The sequence below is a fragment of the Labeo rohita genome, chromosome 9, assembly GCF_022985175.1.
Source record: "Labeo rohita strain BAU-BD-2019 chromosome 9, IGBB_LRoh.1.0, whole genome shotgun sequence".
NCBI classification, from domain to species: domain Eukaryota; kingdom Metazoa; phylum Chordata; class Actinopteri; order Cypriniformes; family Cyprinidae; genus Labeo; species Labeo rohita.
Window position 1 is genome coordinate 29,452,618 of NC_066877.1, and position 27,127 is coordinate 29,479,744.

The 27,127-nt window shown below is 34.2% G+C and overlaps 1 protein-coding gene across 1 annotated transcript in view; it reads left to right on the top strand.

Annotated features, from left to right (window-relative positions):
• Nucleotides 1-1,196: 1,196 nt before the first annotated feature.
• itga4 (integrin alpha 4) overlaps nt 1,197-27,127 on the top strand; it is a 38,707-nt gene continuing 12,776 nt past the window's right edge. The window contains exons 1-15 of the mRNA XM_051118296.1: nt 1,197-1,607; nt 2,336-2,448; nt 5,042-5,139; nt 7,236-7,365; nt 7,490-7,557; nt 7,636-7,765; nt 10,387-10,472; nt 11,015-11,077; nt 11,160-11,297; nt 13,229-13,337; nt 15,801-15,895; nt 16,773-16,863; nt 18,636-18,681; nt 19,826-19,980; nt 22,699-22,853. Coding sequence (XP_050974253.1) covers nt 1,408-1,607; nt 2,336-2,448; nt 5,042-5,139; nt 7,236-7,365; nt 7,490-7,557; nt 7,636-7,765; nt 10,387-10,472; nt 11,015-11,077; nt 11,160-11,297; nt 13,229-13,337; nt 15,801-15,895; nt 16,773-16,863; nt 18,636-18,681; nt 19,826-19,980; nt 22,699-22,853 — 1,677 coding nt within the window. The 5' untranslated portion in view covers nt 1,197-1,407. The remainder of the gene's footprint in view (nt 1,608-2,335; nt 2,449-5,041; nt 5,140-7,235; nt 7,366-7,489; nt 7,558-7,635; nt 7,766-10,386; nt 10,473-11,014; nt 11,078-11,159; nt 11,298-13,228; nt 13,338-15,800; nt 15,896-16,772; nt 16,864-18,635; nt 18,682-19,825; nt 19,981-22,698; nt 22,854-27,127) is intronic.

Genomic DNA, 27,127 nt, shown 5'->3' on the forward strand with positions numbered 1-27,127 from the left:
GTGTGTGTGTGTGTGTGTGCGTAACAATCTGCTTTGTCATGGTCATAAGGCTCTCATGAAAGTGAAAAAGGATCATGGAAAAGATGGTTTGATAGACTAGATAGAATGACATTACTCAAACTTAATGAGCTTTCACGAAGCTTTTAAAAAGCATTATTCTATTTGTGTACATTGTTGTGCTGTAAGACATTATCAACTGTCCATAAAACCCATTGCGTTCCTCTATAATTGCTTCCATGACTTGTAAATCTAAAGTTTATGTATGAACAAATGTAAGCAGTTTGTGTCAAATCAACCATATAACTTGAAAAAAATCTTGTTGAAAGTGTTTTTTATTGCTAACTTACAAGTGCTGTTAAAACTTTGTCATTGTTGAAAATATTCTGCATGTCAAAATAGTAGCAATTTCAGTCAGTTTTTTTTCTTTTAATATTCTTTACTAACTTAATTAAAACCCAGATTTTACTAAGACTTGATCTGCATTTTACTACACGCTGTCATTTTCAAAAAGGCGATATTTAGCATTGAAACTTTTTTTTTCCTCTTTAGGGTCAGTTAAGTGATTTACTGTAATTTTATTAATTTATGGGTAACTTGTAATAAGGTGTCATTTGTTAACATTAGTTAATGTATTAACTAACATGACCAAACAATGAACAATACATTTATTACACTAGCCTATGTATTAATCTTTGTTAATGAGAGTTAATAAAAATACAGTTGTTCATTGTTAATTTATATTAGTCACAGTGCATTAACTAATGTTAACAAACACAACTTGTGATTTTAATAAAGCATTAGTAAATGCTGAAATTAACATGAATTAAGAATAATAAATGCTGTAGAAGTTTTGTTCATTCTTAGTTTCGTGTTAACTAATGAACCTTATTGTAAATATAAAATATAATTACATTAAATAGTTTTTTTTGTTGTTGTTGTTGTTGATTTATACATTTTCATTAGGGTTACAATTAAATATCCAAGTAATCATAAAAATTGGGAAAAAGCGTTACTTCTTGTGAGATGTTCTTTGTGGTTTGAGGCGTAAACCAGAACATATGACGGTTGATACATCGTGTTCTTCATCATTTCCTAAGTTCCCAGTCGCAGTGTCTGGAGACCGTTAGAGCGTGTCAGAAGCGCCCGCTGTCCGGCGCGCTCAACGCGGTCCCGCCCCTGCTGCGCGCCCGCACTCACTTCAAAGGCTTCCCTTGACTCAGAGCGATGTGACGTCATAAAACGTGAGGCGCGCTCCAGCAGATGAGTGCCGGAGCGCAACAGGCGAGCGCACATCTTGAGCTCCCAACTACAATGACAACTTCCTGATATCTTAACCAAAAGTTAAGATACTCTTTGCACTTTTGTTTTAACGCAGCAGAGGCTTTCTTTTGTGTTCTGTGTGGTGCTATGACTGTTAACGAGATGATTTCATCACTACCCACCAGAGATTTGCTGAAGTGGAGATCTGTAGTTGGGATTCTGTGGTACCTGTTGAGTCTGTGTGATTGCTACAATCTGGATGTGGAGCGTCCTTTAGTTTTTCATGGACCCAATGGATCATTTTTCGGATACTCGGTTCTTCTTCATCAGCATGCTGAGGACACATGGTAAAGTGCATTAAACTAAACATGCATGAGAAGTTTAGATGATGACAGTCAAGGGTGAATGAGCAGCTTTGAGATTTAAACAAATATCTGACTGATTCTCAGGAGCATTTTGTACATTTTTGGTGCATTAGTTTGTATTTATGACCAGCATTTAATGCCAAGCTGAATTATTGTGTTGATTAAATATGACTTCCACTTTTGCAGTCAACATCAAACTTTCCGCTAGCATGCATTTTTTCCAGCTTTTAGCTGTCTACTAATGACACAGTATACTTTAGATGTCATAATCACTATTTCAAGCTTTAAAGTTGTTGGGAGTGGTTCTTCACATTCATTGTTTCAGATATGACAATTATTAGTTTTTAATTCAAAGTCTAAAACGATAAACTAACTTAGACCTAGTGGAATATTGTGAAATGCATCAGATGTTGTAGAAGAACTTGCTCATATGAGCATATCTGTAAGAGTTTCTTTACCCCGAGCCATGATTAATTTCAGGCCCTGGATGGTTGCAGAATGATTTTAAACAACATTTTGCTATTATTATTATTATTATTGTGCATGCTGCTTTTATAACCTCTTGTTAGGTTATCAGGAATCATTCATTCTAAAATCTTGATGTTGGTTACAAAAGTGGCACTTTATGCATAAACTATCCAGGTGCAAGTGAGGATCAAATTCATTAGTAGTTTCTCAAGACTGTGTTTAATGTCATATTTATTGTTAAGGCTTCTAGTTGGAGCACCACAGGCTGAGTCCAGCTTTTATCCTAATATCAAAAATCCTGGAGCCGTCTACAACTGCAGTGTGTGGAGCTCCCAGTGTGAGCAGCTCCCTGTTGGTAGGTCTTCCCTCTTCAGCTTTTCTTGTTTGTTTTATCTACAGTCTGAAGGGTTCAGTTATGTAAGAGGTTAATTTTTAAAAAGGTTGCTCTGGTTATTTGGCAATAAGTTTGTTTTGCAGTACCAACCAATTTCATCAGTAAACTGTTATACAGTGCTTAAGAGATCAGCAGTTCATGTGGGATCCAAAAACTCACCAAAGCTTTGAAATCTCATTTAAACCTAGAAAAACAAGTTTTTGGGATTTTGTGCAAATGTTTTTTTTCTTCAACTTAAGCACAAAGTTCTTGTGATCATCATGTTTTGTCCATGTTAGCTCAAGTCATGCTGCTCTTAAGGCTAAAAGGGATAAAGCAAAGACTGATAATATATTTAAAACATGAAAAATAGCATTTTCACTAGTAGTCTCGAACAATATACCTAAACACTACCTGTCAAAAGTTTAAGATTTTTAATGTTTTTTTATTTATTTGATCCAACGTACAGGAAAAACAGTAAAATTTAAAATAAATAATTTAAAGTAACTGTTTTCAAATGTAATTTATTCCTGTGATTTCAAAGCTGAATTTTTAGCATCATTACTCCAGTCACATGATCCTTCAGAAGTCATTCTAATATTCTGATTTGCTGGTCAAAAAAACATTTATTATTATTGTGCTGAAAACAGCTGAGTATATTTTTTCAGGATTCTTTGATGAATAGAAATAAAATCTGAAATAAAAAGCTTTTGTAACATTATACACTATACCATTTTTAAGCTTGGAATCAGTATAATTTTAGAAATAAATACTTTTATTTAGCAAGGATGCTTTAGATTGATCAAAAGTATTGGTAAAGACATTTTCAGGTTTCTTTGATGAATAGAAAGTTCAGAAGAACAGCACTTATCTGAAATAGAAATCTTTTGTAACATTATAAATGTCTTTATCAATACTTTTGATCAATTTATCAATTCCTTGCTAAATAAAAGTATCCTAAAATTATTTTGAAGAGTGTAGCGTATAATGTTACAAAAGCTTTTTATTCCAGATAAATGCTAATCTTTAATCTTTCTCTTCATCAAAGAATCCTAAAAAAATGTGCTCAACTGTTTTAAATATTGATAATAATAATAATAATAATAATAATAATAAATGTTTTTGCACAGCAAATCAGAATATTAGAATAATTTCTAAAGGATCATGTGACTGGAGAAATGATGTTCAAAGTTCAGATTTAAAATCACAGGAATAAATTACATTTTAAAATATATTCAAATAGAAAACAGTTATTTTAAATTGTAAAAAATTTCAAAGTTTTACCGTTTTTGCTGTACTTCAGAGCAGAAGAGAATTCCTTAAAAAACATTAAAAATCTGTTCAAAAACTTTTGACTGGTAGTTAATACCATTTGAATGTACTTTAATGGTTTGTTAAATGCTTTACATGTTATTTATAAAAGTTACTCCGCTGTTGTTGTGGATTTCCCCCTCTTTTTTTATCCTTCTGTTTGTTGTAGACGAACTCTGTACATTCAAGCATTTCTATTTGACCACGTTACCCCGTTTAGACTTCACACTTGTGAATGCGCTCTGATTGAACTTGTGTGCTTTTTAAACCCCTAACTGTGAAAACGTCCTGTGAATGAATTCCCCATGCGGGGTCAGCCAGACTGTGGAGGGTTTCCTCCTGTCAGGAAGAGGATGCTTATATTCCCAACCCGAAACAAGGGATGGGGGATAGTCGTCTTTGTCGGTCAAGCCACAGGATATATATAGCTCGCAAATAAAACGTCTCTGTTTGGTCGAGGGAAATGGCATTAAACAAATAATTTCCACCAAAAGCCAGTGCGTGCACATTTGTTTCAAGATGCTGGTGTGTCTGAAAAGGTTTCGTTATTAGTGGCGTTTCCTGAGAGACGTATCAATATTATTATTGCTCATACTTAGGGTCAGGGGTTTAAACAAATCCTTAGTGTCTAACTTTAGCATGTAATTCGCTGTGCTATAGATTTTTGAAGAGTTGTGTGCTATTACTTTTCTAAGCCTTTCCCCTGGCAAATAATAAAATGGCTGAGAAAAACTATGATAGACTTTCATTGAGAGACTGAGCCATATTTAGGGACCAGATTTGATTCTTAGGGACCTTTTCACTTGGGCCACTATTCGACCACAGGCCAAAAACCCTTAGCAACCACATGAAATACATTGTTGACCATCTACAAGACCGCATTGTATAGTTCTGTGTAAGCAAAAACACTTTTTTCAAGATCTAGGTGCCGTTTATAATCTTACAGTAGATTTAAGAGTTTAATATGTGGAATGGACGTGGTTCATAAGTGATGCTCACTAAACCCCAGTTTTTCACTTGTGCACTTGACACAAGGAGTTTCTTTCGGAGATATTTGTAGCTTTGTTTTTGCAAGTTACACCACATGCTCCTCATCCTGTGTTATTCAGCACTGAGTTTGTGAGCCACAGGTGTGAATTTGCTTGAGACGAAAAACATTTGCACTGCAGGTCTCTAACATGTTGCAGAGTTTCCTAAGCAGTAAGAAGTTTGGGCTCTTGATTGGTTGTATATTAATTTGCCACATTTGATTGTATGATTTTAGGAGGTGTACGGCAGTGTGGAAAACACTGTTTGGCAGAAAATGATAACCAGTGGCTGGGTGTGAGTCTGTCCCGGCAGCCCTCAAAAGGCCACGTTTTGGTATGTCTTTTTGTCAAAGCATACATCAGCATTTACCAAGAACGCATTTATTTGATCAAAAATACAGTGTGACATATTATTACAATTTAGAATAACTATTTTCTGTTTTAATTGGTTTGAAATTTAGTTTATTCCTGTGATGGCAAAGCTGAATTTTTAGCAGCCAGTCCTCAGTGTCACATGATCCTTCAGAAATCATTTTAATATGCTGATATGGTGCTCAAGAAACAGTTCTTATTATTTTCAATGTTGAACAGTTGCTGCTTAACAAAACAGAACAAAAAAAATTACTTTAAAGAAAATGCCACTCATTTATTTTAAATACACAGTTTTAAAACTGTTTTAAGCATTAAAGAAGTCCACTTCCAAAATTTACAGTTAATGTACTCACCCCCTTGTCATCCAAGTTGATCATGTCTTTCTTTCTTCAGTCGTAAAGAAATTGTTTTTTGAGGAAAATATTTCAGCATTTTTCTTCATATAATGGACTGATATGGTGCCCAGATTTTGAACTTCCAAAATGCAGTTTAAATGCAAAATGAACTCTGTGTATTCTGGCTCAAGACAGTTAGGGTATGTTGAAAAACTCCAATCGTATTTTTTCCCTCAATTTTAAAAAATCATTTCAAAATCATCCTACATCGCTGCAGAAGTACGACCCAGTCTTTGTAAAGTGAACATGCAAAGAAGATCAAACACCCTTAACAAAAAAGGTAAAACAGCGATATAGGACGATTTTGAAGTTGAGTTTTTCGACATACCCTAACTGTCATGAACCGGAAAAAAAACAGAGTTCAGGCAGAGTAAGACAAGACGAGCGTTTGACTTTAAAAAGTATATAAATTGTATTATTTTTATGAAAATAATCGATTGTTTCACTAGATAAGACCCTTCTTCCTCGGCTGGGTTCGTTCACAACCGCATTTGGGATCGTTTGAAGCCGCATGCTTTTTGAAAGTTCAAACTCGAGGCACCATTGAAGTCCACTATATAGAGAAAAAATGCTGAAATGTTTTCCTCAAAAAACATAATTCTTTAAGAAAAAAATGACATGAACATCTTGGATGACAAGGGGCTAAGTACATTATCTGTAAATCTTTGTTCTGGAAGTGGACTTCTCCTTTAATAATAACAGAGCACCAATTATAATTAATAACAATTAGGCACCATGTCAGAATGATTTCTGAATGATCATGTGACACTGAAGACTGGTGTATTGACTGCTGAAAATTCAGCTTTGCCAACAAAAAAATAAATTTGATTTTGAAATATAATACATACAGGGTTCGTACAAGGTGCTTAAAGTGCTTAAAGTACTTGAATTTGACTTTTTGAAATTGAAGTCCTAGAAAACCCTTGAAAATAGCAATATTCCTGAAGAGGTACTTGAAAAGTGCTTGAATTATTGAAACACAGTTTGAAAAAACATCATACCTTATTCGCTTATTTCAGTAAATGTCAGAAAGCAATCAAGCTAAGCCAGCAGTAGTACTGTGAGTGTTGTGTAAACATGGCTGAAGACGCGAAAAGAGGAGCAGACAAACCAAATCAATTGAGTGATTTGTGCTGGAACCACTCTGATTGATTTAAACTTGTGACTCAGTCATTCATTTCAAGCAATTCACTAGCAACTTCACTATTCATTTTTTAATTTGAATTCTTGTAACGATTTTAAAATGCACATAGTGATGGGTGAACCGGAGCTTTTCGAATTGAATGATTCCATTTAAATGATTCGCGAGACGCGATTTGAAGTCCCGATCTAAGTCAAATGATTCGCAATCAGCTCTCCGAGTCCTGATCCGAAATGATGGTTGTTCAGAGTATGAATCGCGAGTCATTTGATTTAATCGGAATTTCTGAGCGGGTTTGCGAATCTTTTGCTTTCAGAACTTGGATTGTGAAAATGATTTGATTCAGATCGGGACTTCAGAGCGATTTTGTCAGTTTTTTTTAAACAGAAGAAAGTTATAAAAACAAAAAATGTAAGAAGGTATATACAAATACAAATTCCTTAAGAAAATTAACCGTGGTTTTACTATAGTAAAAGGTGTTATCTTGTGACTAAATGCACTCTATGCTGGTTTAAATTCTAGGCATGTGGACATCGGTGGAAAAATATCTACTACTCTAGTAAAGATAATCAGAACAAGCTGCCACATGGTGTTTGCTTCAGATTCAGCCCAGATTTGAAACATGCCAATCATATCATCCCCTGCTATAAAGGTACAGAATTTTATTGCTGCTGTATTGGGTAGGTTGTGGTTCACTGTTTCACTCTGTGTAACCTAAAGAAAACGAACTGTTCCTTAGTTTCAAATGAGCAACAGTTTTCTTTTTCTCATTTCAGATCATCAAAGAAAGTTTGGTGAAGGTTACGGGTCATGTCAAGCAGGAATTTCAAACTTTTTCACAGAGGTATAACAAACGTTTATGGCATTTGATTGGGCTGATATTGAATTCAGTTGATCTGGTAACAATAAGTTATGTTTGTAGGACCTGATGGTCATGGGAGCTCCTGGTACCTCATACTGGACTGGATCTGTTCTTGTCTACAACACCTCAAGCGACATTTCAGCTGCTTATGTGGATGATGACAGTGAAGTTCTCTATGGCAGTTATTTAGGTGAGTTCCCAAACTGTTGATGTTATTTGTTTTGTTACACATCCTAGTAAGCTGCAGGTGTCCTATATGAATTGCTGCCTATGTGTAGTATTCCAACTGGCCATTTAAGAGGTTTAATGATAGTAAGCTTCCTTAAAAGGCATCTGGCTATGTAGGTGATACACAAGCTAACTCAGATGTGCCTGAATCCGAAAACCGTGTTCAGAAAGGAAGTTATGTGCACTATGGAACGCCTAAAGGGAATAAATACGAGATGTGAGGAAAAATATATATTTCAGTGCTTCCTTTTGCGATTATATTTTTGGGTAATTCTGCTGTATATAAATTGCAGGCATCAGAGAGCCACTAATTAGTATGCCAAGCATTAAAATTGCTTTTAAATGCGCGCTCACTTTTTACTTTCATTTTCGAGATTTGCGGTCACATGTACTCTGTTTATACTATGGAGTGGCTGTACTTACCACACAATTGACAAGATTAGATGTTTATCAGTGGTGCTCAGGATCTGCTAATCATTCACCATCGTCCTATCAGTTATCTCTCCTTACTCTGTTTATGTGGTAAGTTAAGTTTTATGTACTGTAATAATGAAACAGACCACAGCTAAGCGGCTAACCATGTTCCTTTAGTGGCTCTGTAGAACACGTTATTTGTTTTCCATGCCTTTCCGAACACAGATTCGTCATTCGAGCACATCTTTATCAGAGTTACCACATGATCTGTCTGTGTGTGTGTGTTTTTTTTTTTTTTTTGTGGTTATGTCTTTTGGGGTTTAGGGTTTATGCAGTGATCTAATTTGGTAAATGTTTCATATTTATGTCTGTAAAAAGTGATCATCAGCTTCTTAAGACATATAGCAGGAAACAGACTTTTGCTGTTATAAGGCATAACGTTTTTCTATTTAAACAGGAAACAGACACTGTTGCATAATCTACCAGCATCAAACTGTTGCAAAATATGGCTAACGTGTCACTTTGTTTTGATCTCTTGGCAACCTATCTGTACTTTCTAAACAAATGTCTTGTTGCTATATGTACATGTGATTTCTTGGGTTGATGATCTAACAGCAAAGTAGTCAAATTTCATTTGTATAGCGCTTTTCACAATATACATTGTTTCAAACAACTTCTACAGAAAATAATGATGTTGTTTATAATATTGTGTATAATATCTGTAACACAAATATATATACTATTGTATTTCATCAGCTAGAAATTGCTTGTGAAAGCTCTCTATTGAAAAATCCTTTTCCAGCAATCGCAAGGATTGTAAATCAACAGTTTTTATTCAGGCCACAAATGTGATTTAATATAACCGAATCAAGCTAGTGATCAAAGTGCTTTTTTGGTATAATTGAGCAGTATCACATTTTATTCAGATTTTGAACTAATTTTTATATTTTCTATTTTTTTTTATTTTAAATGTGAAGTTTTAGTTTTCTTTTTTAAGTAATTTTTGTCATTTCTATTCATTTTTAATATGTCTATAAAGTTTTTTTTTTTTTTGTTTTTTATTTGATCAAGTTAAATTACATAGAGAAATGTTGACTTGGCAACTATAGCTGAAATAAAATAACCTTCAGATTTTTGTATTTAGTTTTCTTTCAGTTAATGTTTATTTTATATACATACATACATACACACACACACCTAGCCCTCACAGGAGACTGTGCACACTTTTACTTTCTCAAAAAAACGTATTCTGCATGATTTATAAGCCTGTTTCCTCATGGGGACCTAAAAAATATCCCCACAAGGTCAAAATTTACTGGTATTACTATCCCTGTGGGGACATTTAGTCACCATAACATGAAAAATACCAGGTACACACACACAAACTTCTAGTCAAAAGTTTTTGAACAGTGAGTGTGTTTTTTTTTTTTTTTTTTTTTTTTAAAGCGGTCTCTTCTGCTTACCAAGCCTGCATTTATTTAATCCGAAGAACAGCATAAACTGTAAAAATTTTGAAATATTTTACTATTTAAAATAACTGTTTTCTATTTGAATATATTTTAAAATGTTATTTATTCCTGTGATTTTAAAGCTGAATTTTTAGCAACATTACTTCAGTCACATGATCCTTCAGAAATCATGCTAATATTCTAATTTGCTGCTCAAAAAAAACATTTATTATAATGATGTTCAAAACAGCTGAGTAGAATTTTTTTCACTTTTATTTAGCAAGGATGAGGTTTCTTTGAATAGAAAGTTCAGAAGAACAGCATTTATCTGAAATAGTTCTTTCGTAACATTTTAAATGTCTTTATCATCACTTTTGGCCAATTTAAAGCATCCTTGCTAAATAAAAGTATTCATTTCTATAATTTACTGACTCCAAGCATTTGAATGGTGTAGCGTTTAATGTTACAAAAGCTTTTTATTTCAGATAAATGCTGAAAAAATGTACTCAACTGTTTAAAATATTGATAATAACAGTAATCATCATGATCATGTGACACTGAAGACTGGAGTAAGTATGATGAAAAATGTATCTTTAATCAAAGGAATAAATTACATTTTAAAATATACTCTTATAAAGTTTTTAGTGTTTTTGCAGACTTTGAACAGGAGTTTGAAATATTTCACCACAGTTTTTATTTATTTCTTTTTTTTTCCCATCAGGTTATGCTGTTAGTGCTGGACACTTTCTAGATCCTCAAAGCACTGAGATAGTGGGTGGTGCTCCCCAGCATGAACAGACTGGTAAAGTAAGGGTTACCGCCACCACCTCCATCATTGTCATCTTCACCAATCTAATCACTAAAACAGACTCAACTTTGAAGTAGTGCAAGGAAAGTCCAGAAACAAAAGAATAATTTGAACAAAAGAAGCCTGTGGGATTTTTTCAGTATAATAACAATCTTGTGAATACCCTATATTGAATTTCAGTAGTTGTGAATAAGTGGATTTAGAAAGGAGACCCTCTTGACATCTACCCTGTAGGCAGTTGTGAACGGTAAATCAGTTAAACTGAACTCTTCTTCCATCTGTGCGGAAGAGGAAGTAGGTTTTTATTTGCAGATGTGCTGAGTTTGCAGTGTTTATGAGTTTTATGTGAGTAACAGTCTGGTGTCTAATGATTTTACCAAAGAAACAGACTGAAAAAAAAAAGTTATCAGGGAGCCACCATTCATATTTGTGATGAAACTATACGGAAATGTATTTCATTCACAAGAATATACAATCCATTGTTAGGCTGCTGTGTGTTATAGTTCCCATTTCCCATATTCCTGTGTTGTCTTTTCTCCAGGCCTACGTATTTATGGTTGAGGGCAACACTTTGAAAATTGTTGCCCAAACCAAGGGCAAGAAGGTAAGAAATTTCAATAATTTTGTGTTCCTGAGGTATGTTCCAGCTGAATGAACACAATTGTCTGGATTGTTCCTGTTTACAGCTTGGCTCTTATTATGGAGCTAGTGTTTGTGCTGTTGACCTGAACTCAGACGGGCTGTCCGATCTGCTGGTTGGGGCTCCAATGTTCAGCTCAGTCAGGGAGGAAGGACGTGTACATGTCTACATAAACCAAGGAGAGGTAAGACAGTGACATGATGTATTATTTAATTGTGTTTCGAACTCAAAGTCTGCTTTATTGTCAATTCTTCCACATGTACAGCACATACATACAGAGAATTGAAATTGCATTGCTCTCAGACCCTTGGTGCAACACTAAACACTAACAGTAAGACGTAAAAATACAGATAAATATAGATTAAATATATATAAAGTACAACTATACAAAATACAAATAAGGACATTTGTCCTTAGTACCCCCAAAAGTACTTTAAAAAATGATTTTACATACACACATAAAATTGTTTTTTAAAGTGATCTTAATGGACCTAAAGTAAGCAAGCAAAAATAAATAAATACAATTTTATTGTTTTAAATATAATGTAAATTAGCATAAATTAAAGGCATTATATCAAATACTACCAAGATGTAAACATTAGGGCTCCTAAACTATTAATCGCGATTAATCACATACAAAATAAAAATGTAAGTTTGCCTAATATGTGTGTGTGTACTGTGTGTAATTATGTACATATAAATGCAAGCACATTCATGTATATATTTAAGAGAATATGTTATGTACAAAATATTTTTATTTATATATAATATAAATTCTATACAAATTATAATAAATACATATACTTGTAAATATTTCTTAAATGTATACATGAATGTGCTTGTATTTATATATACATAATAATTACACACATATATTAGGCAAACTCAAACTTTTATTTTGTATGCGATTAATCATTTGATAGTCCTAGTTTACATACTTTTCAGTTTAAATTGTAAAATATTTTTTTCTAAATGTAATATTTTACTATTAAATAGTAAAAAAATACATTTATATATTTAATAATAAATACATTACTTATGTGTACCAAGTAAGAATATATGTTCATGTCAAATATATATATATATATATATATATATATATATATGTATATATGATTTAATATGATAAATATATTATATACATTACTTAAATATATATACGTGTGTGTGTGTGTATATATATATATATATATATACATATGTATGTGTATATGTGTATATATATATATATATATATGTATATATGTATATATATATATATATATATATACACATCTAAATACACACAGTACCTACACATATATTATGCAAACAGACTTTCTTTGGTTGCGATTAATCATGATTGATTAATTTAACAGCCCTAAAATAAATATATAATTGTAATATTTACATAATTTTATATATATATATATATGTTATTTCAAAATTTTACTATTTTCTCACTAGTATTTTTTTGTCTATTTTTGTTTAAATTTAGAAAAATAAAATCTAAAAAATTATGTAAAGAGATGAGGACAAAATGTGCTTAATTTTTTAAACCAAGCTTTTGGGATGAAATATGACCAGTACTGTATGTGTTTGTGATGGGTCTGATATGATTCACCTATTTATTCTTAACTCTATTAGTCATTTTGGGACGGTACGAGCTCCGTTGTAATGCATGCGATGAAGTGACACATCTGCATATTTAGAGGTGTCTTGTCTCATACCTGTACTGGCTTTGATCGTGACCACCAAGGCCATACCGACAGAACCAGGTTTCCTTTTCCCATGATGTCAAAAATTAACCACCTACTCTGAAGAGCACCATGTTTTTCACACTTTATGTGACTGCTTGACTGTCAACATTTATTGCATTGTTTTTTTTGATACCTCAAGTAACTTTGGTCAGCTGATCTTTTGCTGTAAATAACAAGCATTGCAGTAATTTGTAAGTAGTGTAAACAATGACTCATTTGAAAGACGTTATGATTAACTGGAGTCTAAACAGTGATGTATTCATAAATTGCAGAAAGGTGTGTCAGATGTTAGACTTCTAATTGTGTATCTGCTTCTGATAATTAACATCATGCTTCTCTTGAAAATATCCTTAGAGTTATTGTGTCTCTTTCTCAGGCTAAATTGCAAGAGGCAGACTTTGAGTTAGTCGGTAGTGACTCCTACGCAGCAAGATTTGGAGAAACCATTGTGAACCTTGGTGATATTGACGATGATGGATTTCCAGGTATAGTACTGTATGTCTAACACATCAGTGTTTGAGTATGGATCCTTTATAAACCTTTCCAGTATTGTATGTTTCTCAGTCTGAACTGAGAAACATACTACAATTTTGCTTTCTTTTAAAAATGGTTGTCATAAGTGTTTTTTTCCCCCCTCAAGCAAGGTTTATTGGTAAACCTCAATGTTTCACTTCCTCATTTTGTTTCTTCTTTATATTTGAAAGCCTGTCTTCTATCATTGAAAACCTATCTTCTCATTTGAGTGGTTTCATGGCTAGATAGTCACTCTTAAAAATAAAGCTGTTTCACAATGCCATGGAAGAACATTTTTTGTCTAAATGGTTCTATAAAGAACCTTTCTGTTTAACAAAAGTTTCTTTGTAGCGAAAGAAGGTTCTTCAAATTATAAAAAGGGAAAAAATGGATGATTCTTTAAAGAACATTTGACTGAATGGTTCTTTGTGGAACCAAAAATGGCTCTTCTATGGCATCGCTGTGATTTTTAGGAGTGTTGGTTAATCTCTGAATCAGATTTGGAGAGAAATTTGGTATTTTTTGGTAGAGCGGTAGGTGTGGTTTACAGACAGAGGATGGTTAGAAAGAACAATCCCACAGTTACCATAAATGACCGCAATAAAACCGCTCTTGAAAGAGCGAAACACACCCGCTTACACATGCTTAAACTTACACGTTGTTGTCACACTGTTACTGACTAGTGCCAGTACATCAACATAAATTATTTGTTTTCAAAACAAAATTGTAATATAAATAATGTTTTCATGATTTGAATTTGATCTGTTATAAAACCTACGTAAAACTATTACCGACACTACCAGGCAAAAGTAACCGTAAGATTTTTGATGTTTTCAAAGAAAATTAAAATGAATTATATTTAAAATAACTGTTTTCTATTTGAATTTTAAAATGTAATTTATTCCTGTGATCTACGCTACATTTTCAGCATCGTTACTCCAGTCTTCAGTGTCACATGATCCTTCATAAATCATTCTAATATGCTGATTTGCTGTTCAAGAAACATTTGTATTATCATCAGTATTTAAAACCATTAAGTACTTTTTTTTTCAAGATTCTTTGATGAATAGAAAGATTCAAAGATCAACATTTATCTGAAATAAAAAGCTTTTGTAACATTATACACTATACCATTCAAAAGCTTGGAGTCAGTATGATTTTTTTTTTTTTTTCAAAAAGAAATTAATACTTTTATTTAGCAAGGATGTTTTAAGTGGATCAAAAGCAATGCTATAGACATTTATAATGTAATAAAAAAATCTCTATCAGATAAATTCTATTATTAATTTTTACTATTAAATTCTATTATTATTAAATTCTATTATTAATTATTATTATTATTAAACTTTCTATTCATCAAAGACACCTGAAATGTTTTTAGAGCAGCAAATCAGAATATTAGAATGATTTCTGAAGGATCACGTGACTGGAGTAATGGTGCTAAAAATTCAGCTTAGAAATCTCAGTAATAAATTACATTTTAAAATATATTTAAATAGGAAACAGTTATTTTAAATAGTAAAAATATTTAAAATTGTACAGTTTTCGCCATATTTTGGATCAAATAAATTCAGGCTTGGTGAGCAGAAGACACTTAAATAAAAATAGAAACATTAAAAATCTTACTGTTCAAAAACGTTTGACTGGTAGTGTACATAAGCAGCTGCCTTCTGAGAAAACATCTTAACAATGTGATATTCTGATAAACCTAAAAATATCTAGCACATAATTAATTTTTCATTATGAGTTCTTGTCTGTATTGCGTGCATTTTATGTGTATTTGTAATGATTTCTCTAAAATGATTGCTTTCACTGAGCTTGCAGTGCTTTATGGGAATGCCTTTTTATAAATAATATATCATATAATATATGCAATGCTACATTAGAATTTGACCAAAATAATAAAATAACAGAATTTGACCAAAATAATGCACAGTACAAATAATTTCTTTTGATTTTAAAGAAATTAATATTTGTTCTAAGCAAGGATGCATTCATTTGATCAAACGTGACAGTCAAAGACATTTCAAAAGAATTAAAATAAGTGCCGTTTTTCTTAACTTTCTATTCACCAAACCAGCATATTAGAATTATTTCTAAAACATCATGTGACACCGAAGACTGTAGTAATGATCATCACAGGAATACATACAAATAAATTATATTAAAATAAAAAAAAACTGTATTTTTTTTTTTTATTGCAATAATATTGCTGTTTTTATTTTGTTTTTGTTTTGTTTTTTTGGTAGTTTTTTGTTGCCAGTAAATGCAGCCTTGTTGAGACTTCAAAAACGTTTTAAAAATTTTACAAACCCCAAACTTCTAAATGGTATATCTTAGAAGACTGCATATCTGTGCTACCTACATTTTGCAACAGTCTTAAAATGAACACTGGGTTTTGGAACAAAGCTAATGCAACAATGCCTGTGTTTCAGATGTGGCCATCGGAGCCCCTCAGGAGGACGATCTGCGTGGTGCTATATATATCTACAATGGGAGGAGAAGTGGTATTGCCAGGAGTTTCTCTCAAGTACGTTCTCCAGCTGCTGTTTATGCTGATATTACGGGCAGGGAAGAATGTAACGGAGGCGGGAAAGGTCAGACCTGAGCGGTCCTCCCCATCCTGTGCGAACCGCCCTATTGTTTTGAGACTTTCTTGTTCTTGCTTCCACACTGGAGTACTAAGAGGAAAGCGTTCAGTGTAATTGCAGTCATTTCCTGAAATCTCCACCTGTAGTTTAAAGCAGCGATCAGGCCTAGACAAATCCAAATCATGAGAGTCCAGTTAGAAAAATGAATGTTTAGGAAGAACTTTATAGAATTATATTAACCCCAGGCCAAAATGATTACGTACAGGATGTTTTGAGTGATTGGCAGCAGCTTGTGTGGCTTTGTAACAGTACTGTGGTTTTCCAGTAATTGTAGAGCATGGTGCTAGTAATTGTAGAGCATGGTGCTAGAAATGTTAAAGGTCATGGGTTTGATTCTGGTGTAGCACAAACTAATCATATATGTACCTTCAATGTAAGGCAGTTTGGATAAAAGTGTCTGCAAAGTAAAAAAGCAAAGTGTAATATGCAACAATCTGGTCATTATTGCGAATAAACTGTGGCTGACCAATCAAAATCAAGTATTCTAACAAGGGCATCTAAATTAGCCAAAAGCAATATTTGCATTGCTCATTTGACAAGTCTTTCCCGTCATATCCTTTTCTAGGACATCTTTACTAGTTTTATGGATTGCCAAATCAGTTTACATGTGACCTCTTGAAATAGATGTAAAAACATCCATAAATAAGATCATTTGCATGTCTCTTGGAGTACAGTACAACTCCATTGGCATTTAATATGTCAAATTCTGAATCTAAATATCTTCTGAATGCTGTCTTTGTGCTTTGTTCAATGCAGAGAATAACGGGCTCTTTGTTGGACAGCAGCTTCGGGATGTTTGGCCAATCAGTGTCTGGAGGAGTTGATATTGATAGCAACAATTACCCAGGTAATGCTTTTGGCATAAAAACATGAATAGGGTATGTTTCCTCTGTGAACAGGAAGCATGTTCAACCTACATTACCTTTAAAAGTTTGGGATCAGTATGACTGTTTTAAGGAAATTCATATTTTAAATTAATAATAATTAATATTCAGAAAGTGTGCTTTTTTTATTTTATTTTTTTTTTTATTTTAATTTAATTTAATTTTTTAATGCATTTTAAAGGCATTTATAATGTTACGAAAGATTTATTTAAAATAAATGCTGTTCTTTTGAGCATTTATTTTTTCCACAAAAATATGAATTTAACTTTTTTGAACATTAGGCATTTTAGACTGATTTTTGAAGAATTCTGTGACACTAGAGACTGGAGTAATGCATACTAAAAATTCAGTTTTGTACACAGGAATAAATAACATTTTAAAATATATTCAATTAGAAAACAGTTATTTTAAATTGTAATAATATTTTAGAATATTACAACTGTATTTTTGATCAAATAAATGCAGCCTTGGTGAGACTTCTTTAACATTAAAACATTAAAAAAATCTTACTGTCCCCTCCCCAGTGTTTTCAAGGGTAGCGTTGTTTGGTGTTAGCAATTTTTGACAGTGAATTAGACCTCAGACACGTTATAAGTGTCTAAAAGGAAGTGGTGTTACTGCTTTAAAATATTGCTCAGTATTTTTCACACCACTCGTATTTAATGTAAATGTGGTCGTCACTCCCTGACTTTTTGGAAGTGGATTTGCTTATTTGCTCTGTATGCACAAATGAAGAGCAGTGATCGTATTTAGCTAGTGTGTTCACATGGCCATTTCATAACACCTCTTTAGGGGAAATGACATAGTGTGATATGTTTTCAGATCAGCTTTTGCTGATGGGTGTCAGCTGTGATGTGCTTCCAGAATATGCATCAGAATGTATATGCAATATGCATTCTTTCCGTAAGAGTGGGCGCAGCCACCTGTAAATTTTACAGGTCTGGCTTCCGTTCTCATCCACGTCCAGCTATTTTTAGTTGTATAAAACAGGTCGTTTTGTTGCTTGATATTGCAAATTGATGTGTCTTATATTATTTTACTGTATTATCTTAATTATGAGCACACTGGTTTGTAATGCAAGTTTTACTGTTTACTGCACGTTGCTATTCTATAGTAATGAAGTAATGATAATGAACCAAAAGTCTCACCCATAGGTTAACTTCTGCATTAAAAAATGGTAGATAAGTAACACAAAATCAAGCTGATGCAAGCATTTTTCTGATGTGTCAGAACGTTCTTGTTCTCAGACTCAATTTCCTCTCTTAAAATAGTAAACTTTTTGAAAGCAAAAGCAAAAAAAAAAAAAAAAAAAAAAAAAAAGGCACAGTACAAGAAGGAAGAAGTACTTCATACTGTTTTGAAAGAAAGTAGCAGCATGTATACTATGAACAGTATGCTGATTTCCTGTATGAACGAAATTCCATGATTACTTACTGCTTTTTCTCAAATGTGTAGTGTGCAGCAGAGTGTGTGGAATAATGTATCCCAAAATACAAGTGCTTGACTTGAGCTACCATCCTAGCTCATTATGCGATTTAGGTGCCAAAAGTCATGCAATTTTAACACAAAATGCAAAATAACCCCATTTATTTATAACTATACCCCACTGCCTGGGTTAAGTGTTGTATGACAAATGTGTTCAGTGACTTAGACCTTGTTTATAGAAATGTTTAATATTTTAAAGAATATCAGTGCAATGGATATATTGTTTTATGGGAACTTTGTTCTTATCCAGATGTTGCAGTGGGAGCTTTCCTGTCAGACTCAGCTGTGGTGTTCAGGTAAAAACAGCAGATGGATTTTTTTCACACACATTTGCTTTGGTAACTATGTATGTGGTGCTATATATAAGATTTGGTATTGACTTTAAGATTTGGTATTGGCTGTAGGAATTTGTTCCTGCATAACTGAATTTGAATGCCCATCGTTGATAAAATTCTACACATCTTCCACTCCTAAAGTTTAAGCTAATTTTATTATATTTTCCAATAAGACTATAGAGCACATTTAAAGTCCATTACATAGAATGCTTTAAAATAACTTAAAAGTAGCACAAAAAAGTAATTTCAAACAATTTCACTGTGTTGTTATGTGTCATAAGTTGTCAAGAACCTTTGCAAAAATAAAAAAAATATATACAGACTTTTATTTGTGTGCACAAGAAACAGTTAAACTTATCATACAGGGAAAATGCACACTGAGTCACCTATTGACCCGTCAGCCCATTTTGCGATGTGGTTTCATGTCATAGTCTCTACGCCCCCACACAGGATGTGTTATACACATTGGACGTTAGGCCTTGACATTAGAGGTACTACCTCCTGGAAAAGGCAGATTTTGAGCAAGTAGATCTCTGTTCATTTATGTGCATCCGTGCACTTATTTTATTCATAGTAAGATGGCAGTGATGCACAAAGGAAACAGGTTATTTAAAACTAGAAATTTTAATGCATGCAAAAAAAAATCCCCTGCACATGTAAAAAGATTTTTTTTCCTAATTATTTTTTATTTTAGGGGCTCTGTATGTTGTCACTTCGAGAAAATCAATGAAAAAATCCTGAGAAAATAAAAATATGTACAAATGACTGTACTATATACCAAATATAAAGTTGAAAATAATGCTCTGTGAACTATTTATGTTAAATTTGGTCTGAAAATTTACTGAGAGGTTTGGAAATTTGAAATCTGGAAAAAGTATGGAATTTTGAAATGGAAAATGTGTAGGAACCCTTATTAGGTTTACTAAATTGGTCAACTAAATTTTGTCAAAAACGTCTTAAATTGAAAAGATAAAGTTCTTAAATGCAATGAAAAAAATATACCCATAATTAATCACAATATGTATGACGAATTCTCTGGATAGCCCTGGCCTCCCCTGTTAATTTTTTGACCTGACGACTAATCCAATAACTCTGATTGTTTCAGGACACGTCCAGTGGTGAAGGTGGATGCGGTCATGATGTTGCCTGAGAGCTTGAACCGGTCCATAGCCCAGTGCTCTGAAAACGGTCTTCCTGCCGTATGTGTCAATGTTAAGGTGTGCTTTAGAGTCGGAGGGAAACAAATCCCAGGAAACATAGGTAAGACCGTAATACCCACTGGATATAATCTTGTGTTAGGACTGTCCATTCCATAGACTGTAAAAAATAAGGACGTAGTGTCTGTGACGTCACCCGTAGGTTTCTGAAGAGCATTTATGAAGCTCTTAAGCTCTTAATTGCAGTTTTAGTCACTTCCGTATTGGCTTCAAGAGGGGGACCGGGGGGTTGCTGCTTGGTCCATTCACACAGAAAATGTCTTTGTGTCTAAAACACGAGATGCAGCGCACAGGAATGGTTTAAAAAAAAAAAAAAAACGCAGTGCAGAACGACTACTCCACCATGTTGCCGTTAAATACAAAAGTTGCCATGCCAAACTGCTACTGTAAACAAAAGTGTGCAACGCTGTCCCCGCCCGTGTGGTTGTCTGATTGGTCCACTGTTTTGTAACTGACATTGATGAGCTACAATGCATGTAAAAGTTTAAATTCTGTTAATGCTTGACACAGCATCTTAGGCTGCGTTTGCACTAGTGCGTTTTAGTTTTAAAACGCATATCTTTTGCTACATTTATGCTACTCCAGCGTTTTCGTCCTTTACTGCAGACTCCATTTTAGTTTGAAAATTCTGGGGTTGCATTCCAGTGTAAACAGACCAAAAAGGAGACTTGATGGGTGCCCACATTCGCCCACATGAAAATGATGGCTGCCCACATTTGCCGTGCATATCCTTGATGACCGTGTAAACAATAACATCAAGCTTGTTGTATCCATAGATAGGTATAGGTAGATGCCCCATTCGACTGCTCCAAGCACGTAGACGTGTCTGCCATCTAAATAATAGGGCATCTACCTAGACATATCTATGGTTGTACCTGCATGAATGGTCATGTGACATACCTGCAACCATTAGCCGAAAAAGCGTAATGGCTAAAGTTAACGCTTCTGGTCTGGCAGTATGTGGGAAAGGAGACCAGAGGCCATTTTTTTTTAATGGATGTCATTAGAGGAGAGGCTTTACTACGCTGAACAAACAGCTTTTTAGAGGAAACGGCTTATTGTTTAATGAATCGACAGCCTATCTGCTAATCTTCAATATGTTTTACACTAAACAGTACTATTTTTAGAGTTCACCACGAAAAAAATGCTGTTTTATAAGAGAAGTCACTGACTTTTTGCGACAGGTGGGATTCAGCTTACGGCACTTTTCATTCATTTCCATGGTATCCGTAAAAGGTGATTGAGTGTCGTACAACTCTGACTGAAATTCAGTGACGTCAAGGCTGTAATGTGAATGGTTATGAAGGGATACGTGATCCAAGTTAGCCAATATGCTTTCTCCAATAATAAGTTATAAAGACCCTCTCATCTCCCTATAGTAAGACAATCTCTGGTTGTGCAGTGTGGACAAAGAGCATTTCTGATCTACTGACTTGCCGTTGCCGTTTTAAAAAGAGTAGACACTAGTGTAAACAGGCCCTTAAACACGCCACTAACATGCAAAATGCTGCAAAAGACGTGAGCACAATGGTCATAAATGTCCGTACAGTTTGCTTTTCGATTATTTATCGAGCCCTATTTTTGACTTAAAATTCCCTCCAAATTCGCAGTATTTGTGCAAGAAAACCCTACAGTTAAACAAGACTATTTTGCAACTTCCTGCAGTGCTATCTGACTTTTTTTAGATGCAGTGTGAAGTGACCTCTGATATTCTGAGCTCCTCACACGTGCTGTTCGTGTTGAGTACACAGCGTTCAAGGTTGAACGTTTGGGGCTCGAGCTTTTTGTTTACCAGAGGCTGTGTGTTGGCTCGTCTTATCAGCACATGCTGAAGGCAGTGGCAGTTCGCTATGTTTCAGACATTTTTTCCCAGCTCGTTATCGCTGCCCCACATCCCCTCTTTTGTTGTGGCGGTTAGAGGGCTCAGGGTGTGTGTCAAGGCCTGCCTTCACTGATAGATCGACACACTCTGACCATGTAGTAAACAACAGAGCCGTGCTTGATGACAAAAACAAATAATCTTGAAACTGATATGCAGTAGTGAAGGCAGAAGTGTGCCACCCAGAGATTTTGCTCTAGCGTTTATACCACAGTAGATTGATATATCTGTACTGTATATCTTTCAGTGTACAGGACTGCTGTGTGTGTTATTTAAAAGTGAGATAATAAAGAGCGGGATGTTTGAAACAAGAGTAGATCTGTTTAGTTTAACGTTAGTCGTTTACAATCACACTGGAACATCATAACGGCTTTGACTGTTATCATCCAATCAGAATTCAGAGTCAGACATTTTCCATTTTCCATTGTTAGTTGTACTGTTTGTGCCCTGATGCCACTTTATCATTTATTTGTAATGAATAACATTTTGATTAGCCTTTATTAAAGAGAAAATAATCAAATGAGATAAAGTACTTTTCATTTGCAAAGTATTTAATTCACTTGATTAGCCAAAACAGATGTTATTTAATATATATCCAATGTTTGTTGAATTTGCATAGCTTTTTTGTCTGCTAAATTTGTATGACCTCAAATGTTTTAATCAATTTAATGGATCATTTTTGTATGTAGAATCTGAGCAAACTGTTATATTTTGATTTCTTTACATTTTATGCATTAAAGAATATATACTATGCTGTTCCATCATAAACCCCTAGTGTTTCACCATATGATAAGAATGAGATTCTGTTTTTCTGAAGATTTAACAGGTTGTCTTTCCCTAACTGTAACTTTGTCTCTGAACGCTATACTTCTTCCTATGCAGAGCTGAAGTACAACATAACAGCAGATGTTCACCACAAAGATGGCTTCCCTTCTCGATTTTATTTCAGTGGAAATGGCACATCCAATGTTACATCGGGCAGAGTGAAGGCCAAGCATGACCGGATCACCTGTGCCACACACCAGGCCTTCATGAAGGTGCGAGACTGTTTATGTTCATTACCTGTATTGTGAGATGTTACTTTTAACACTGTCGCATTATTGCTTTACTCCTAAAAATACTGTACATTTTATGGAAAAAGCAGAACGGCAGTGATACTGTGTGTTTAACTTGTATATTTAACTTTTTTGAGGTAGTTGGGGATTTTTTTCATGGTTGTTTTACACTGAGCGTGATGTGAAAAAGCAAGGTGAGTCATCGACAAACAGTACTTTCACACAGTGTGAAACTACTGATCAACAAAGGATAAAGAAACCGTGTTTTTTCTTTCTTTCTTTCTTTCTTTTTTTTTTGTGAATAACCCCATAGGAATCTTTTGATTAGTTTCAAAAGTGTCAGGGGAAAAAGGCCTTAATATTTATATTTTATTAATCAACGAAGATGATTTATACATTTCATTTAACAATAACAACACTTGCATACAGTGTTGGGGAAAGTAATCCCATAAAAAAAGTAACCAGTTACTTTTTATGGAAAGCAGTGCATTACAGTACTTTTACGTTACTTTTCGTCACCTGGGCTGGGTTTGCTTATTTGTTTTTTAATAACAAAAACACCCAAAAGTTGTATTTTTGGCAACTGTAAGGGTCCTTTTCACTCCAAAAGTGAAATTAATTAGCGCCAGGCTAAAGGAAGTGCCTTGGCCTCTGCACTTTTCTCCCAATTTCTCTCAACACGAGACACAAGATTTCACTGTAAATTTAACGGGACAGGAGAGGTGTCAGTGAATAAATCGGAAAACAAAGTAATCTGTATTGCTTATTTGAAAAAGTAACTCAAATGTTTCACTGTAAATGTAAAAGTACTGCATTTCTTTAATAGTTACTTGAAAAAGTCATCCGATTGCGTAGCTTACGTTATTTGTAATGCGTAACCTCACTCCCAGTTTCTCTCAACACGGGACATAAGAGGTGTCAGTGAATAAATTGCAAAACAAAGTAACTTGTATTGCTTATTTGAAAAAGTAACTCACGTGTTTCATTGTAAATTTAAAAGTACTGCATTATTAGTTACTTGAAAAAGTAATCTGATTACGTAACTCGTGTTACCTGTAATGCATAACCTCACTCCCAGTTTCTCTCAACATGGGTCAGGACAGGTGTCAGTGAATCATTTGGAAAGCAAAGTGACTTGCATTACTTACTTGAAAAAGTAACTCAGATATTTCATTGTAAATTTAAAAGTACTGCATTACTTTATTAGTTACTTGAAAAAGTAATCTGATTGCGTAAATCGTGTTACTTGTAATGCGTAACCTCACTCCTGATTTCTCTCAACACAATACAGGAGAGGTGTCAGTGAATAAATTGGTAAAGTAACTTGCATTACTTATTTGAAAAAGTATCTCAGAAAGTATCATTCTTACAGTTTGTTTGTACCATAAAGTCACTGTTCAATGGTGAGAAACATTTTGGTCACGTAGAGTCCAAGTACAGTACAAAAAATCACCAAAACCTCTTAGCATTTCAGTGTATGGTTGAAACTCATCTGAAAAGCCAGATGTGATTTGATACTTTCTTTAATCGCCTCACATTGTGCATCACTGACTTAGACACTCTATCTGAAAGTGCTGACTCAAACCTGTGGACTTCACAGCTGTGATTCGCCCACGTCACTCTGCTCTTCATGCTTGAGTTAATCAGCCTCTCTGAGAGGCCCAGGTGGTGTGACTCTCTCTAGGTTTACAGCGTGACTCCACGCAGGAGGCCGGGATGATAAAGAGCCTCTTACAGATAGTTTGTTGGAGTTGATAGCAGGTTGTCGCTGCTGGCGAACAAGAGGAAGAGCCAGGCAGGATGGCGCGGGGGAGGACACTACAGAAAGAGACCTAGACAGTTGATAAAGTGCGGATAGATAGCTCTGTGAGTATGAGTGAATGTTCCAGGTGTTTGGTGGGCCCCTCTGGACGCCTCTCCCTCTGTCTCTTCCTGTAATCAGGGCCATCTGATCCAGCTCATGTTTTACACAGTAATTAATGGAGGCCTGTGTATGGCTGCGCTGTTATTAATGGCCGCTGATGGAGACGATGCCCATAAACAAGTGTGATTATCTGTCAGAGGCAAACCCAAACAAGGAGGCTGCTATATTTGAGGTATTTTTAGAGCTTAATTAATGAGCAATAAGAGTAACGAATGGAACGCGAAGCAGATGTGGCGGACACCATGTGCTGTGTTTTTAGAAAGGTGACGGAGGAGCGTGTTATATTTTGTAATATTTACTATTAAAACAGGAAGTTTGATGTGGGTGTATCGAATGGTGTGTTCTTTTATTTTTAAAATAGCCAATAGTTTTGTTTATGTCAGTTGCTACTTGCTAATATGCAGGTGATATTGGTGAGAGAGATGTCATTGTAAAGAGAATTTGATTGGACTGAAATGTTGATACATCACCATTTAAAAATTGGGGGTCTCTTATGCTAAGTCTGTTATGCTCACCAAGGCTGCATTTATTTGATAAAAAATACAGCAAAACTCAATATTGTGAGATATTATTACAATTTCAAATATTCAAATTATTCAAATTTCAAATTGTTTTCTATTTTAATATACAGTAGAGGTCAAAAGTTTCAGAATCTGCAAAATGTTAATTATTTTACCAAAATAAGAGGGATCATACAAAATGCATTTTAGTGTTTATTTAGTACTAACCCGAATAAGATATTTCACACAAAAGACGTTTACATATAGACCACAAGAGAAAATAATAACTGAATTTATAAAAATGACCCTGTTCAAAAGTTTACATCCCCTTGATTCTTAATATTGTGTTGTTACCTGAATGGTCCACAGCTGTTGTTTTTTTTTTTTTTTTTTTTGTGTAGTGATAGTTGTTCATGAGTCCCTTGTTTGTCCTGAACAGTTGAACTGCCTGCTGTTCTTCAGAAAAATCCTTCAGGTCCCACAAATTCTTTGCTTTTACAGCATTTTTATGTATTTGAACCAGTGGCGATTTCTTTAAGACTGCAAGGGAAACTCAGCTTCCCCTATAATGTCACAAAATTAATCAAATTATGTACTATTGTATTAACATTTTATTGACTAAAAATGCGTTAGAAAACGTTCATCTCAAAGACGAGTTCGTTCAGAATCAGTTAGATATAGCAGGTCGGCTGACTTGATTTTCTTCTCATACATTCCCGTAGCGTCACAGTGCATTTCCCCGTTGAAGCCTAGCGTCCATTGACTTCAATGCGGCTGCTTTGAAGGTTTTTTTTCAGTGCTTTGAAACTAGACGGTCATTGGATAAACGCTGCGATTATGTCCCGCCCACGGACGCTCAGCGTCTCTGGGGGTGAATGAGGAGCAAATGAGGAGTGGGCTGGCCTGGACTCCGAGCTTCTGCGTGATGATTGGAGGGTCTGTCGAAAGATTGCATCTCCTTTTGACTGACAGCGATTTTGTACTATAAGGAATCGCTGAAGCTATTCGCGCTCAGTCCCATCGCGGATTTCTCAAGTTCAGTCGAAATAAAAACTGCTGCAACCTATTTCTTTATATTTGCTTGGCGAAATTGCTTGATTTTCATCATACATTTCACACAATTATACACCACATTCCTTGTTTCACTTTTACAGAGTTTAATAATTTTTTTTAGATCGTTCATTCATTCATTCATGTTAATATTTAATGTAGTAATCAATATATATATAGATTACTACATTAAATATTAACATGGAGGATGACTATAAATTAATATATATATAGTAATCTTGAAAAATTTTAACATAACATAATGAAACCTTATATTTCTATTAAAATACTTTATAAATAAATAAATAAATAAATCTCCATAATAACCTTATTTAAATTGCAAAATATTTATACTATATAGTAGCATCTGACTAAAAGAAAAAATACATCATATTTTGCATAATAAAACTAAAGCTTTTTTTTTTTTTTTACGATTGTTTTGCATTGACAATAAGACATTCTTGTGAATAAATAAATAGACAATTTATGATGACCATAAGGCACAGACCAGTAGCCGCCACTGATTTGAACCCTTTCCAACAATGGCTATGATTTTGAGATCCATCTTTTCACACTGAGAAATTCATATGCAACTATTACAGAAGGGTCAAACGCTCACTGACGCTTCAGAAGGAAAAATGATGCATTAACAGCCAGGGGTGAAAACTTTTTAACAGAATGAAGTATGTGTGCGTTTTTCTTATTTTTCCTAAATATCATATTTTTTTCATTTATTACTGCCTTTCAGAAGCTACAGAAGATAGTTACATGTTTCCCAAAAG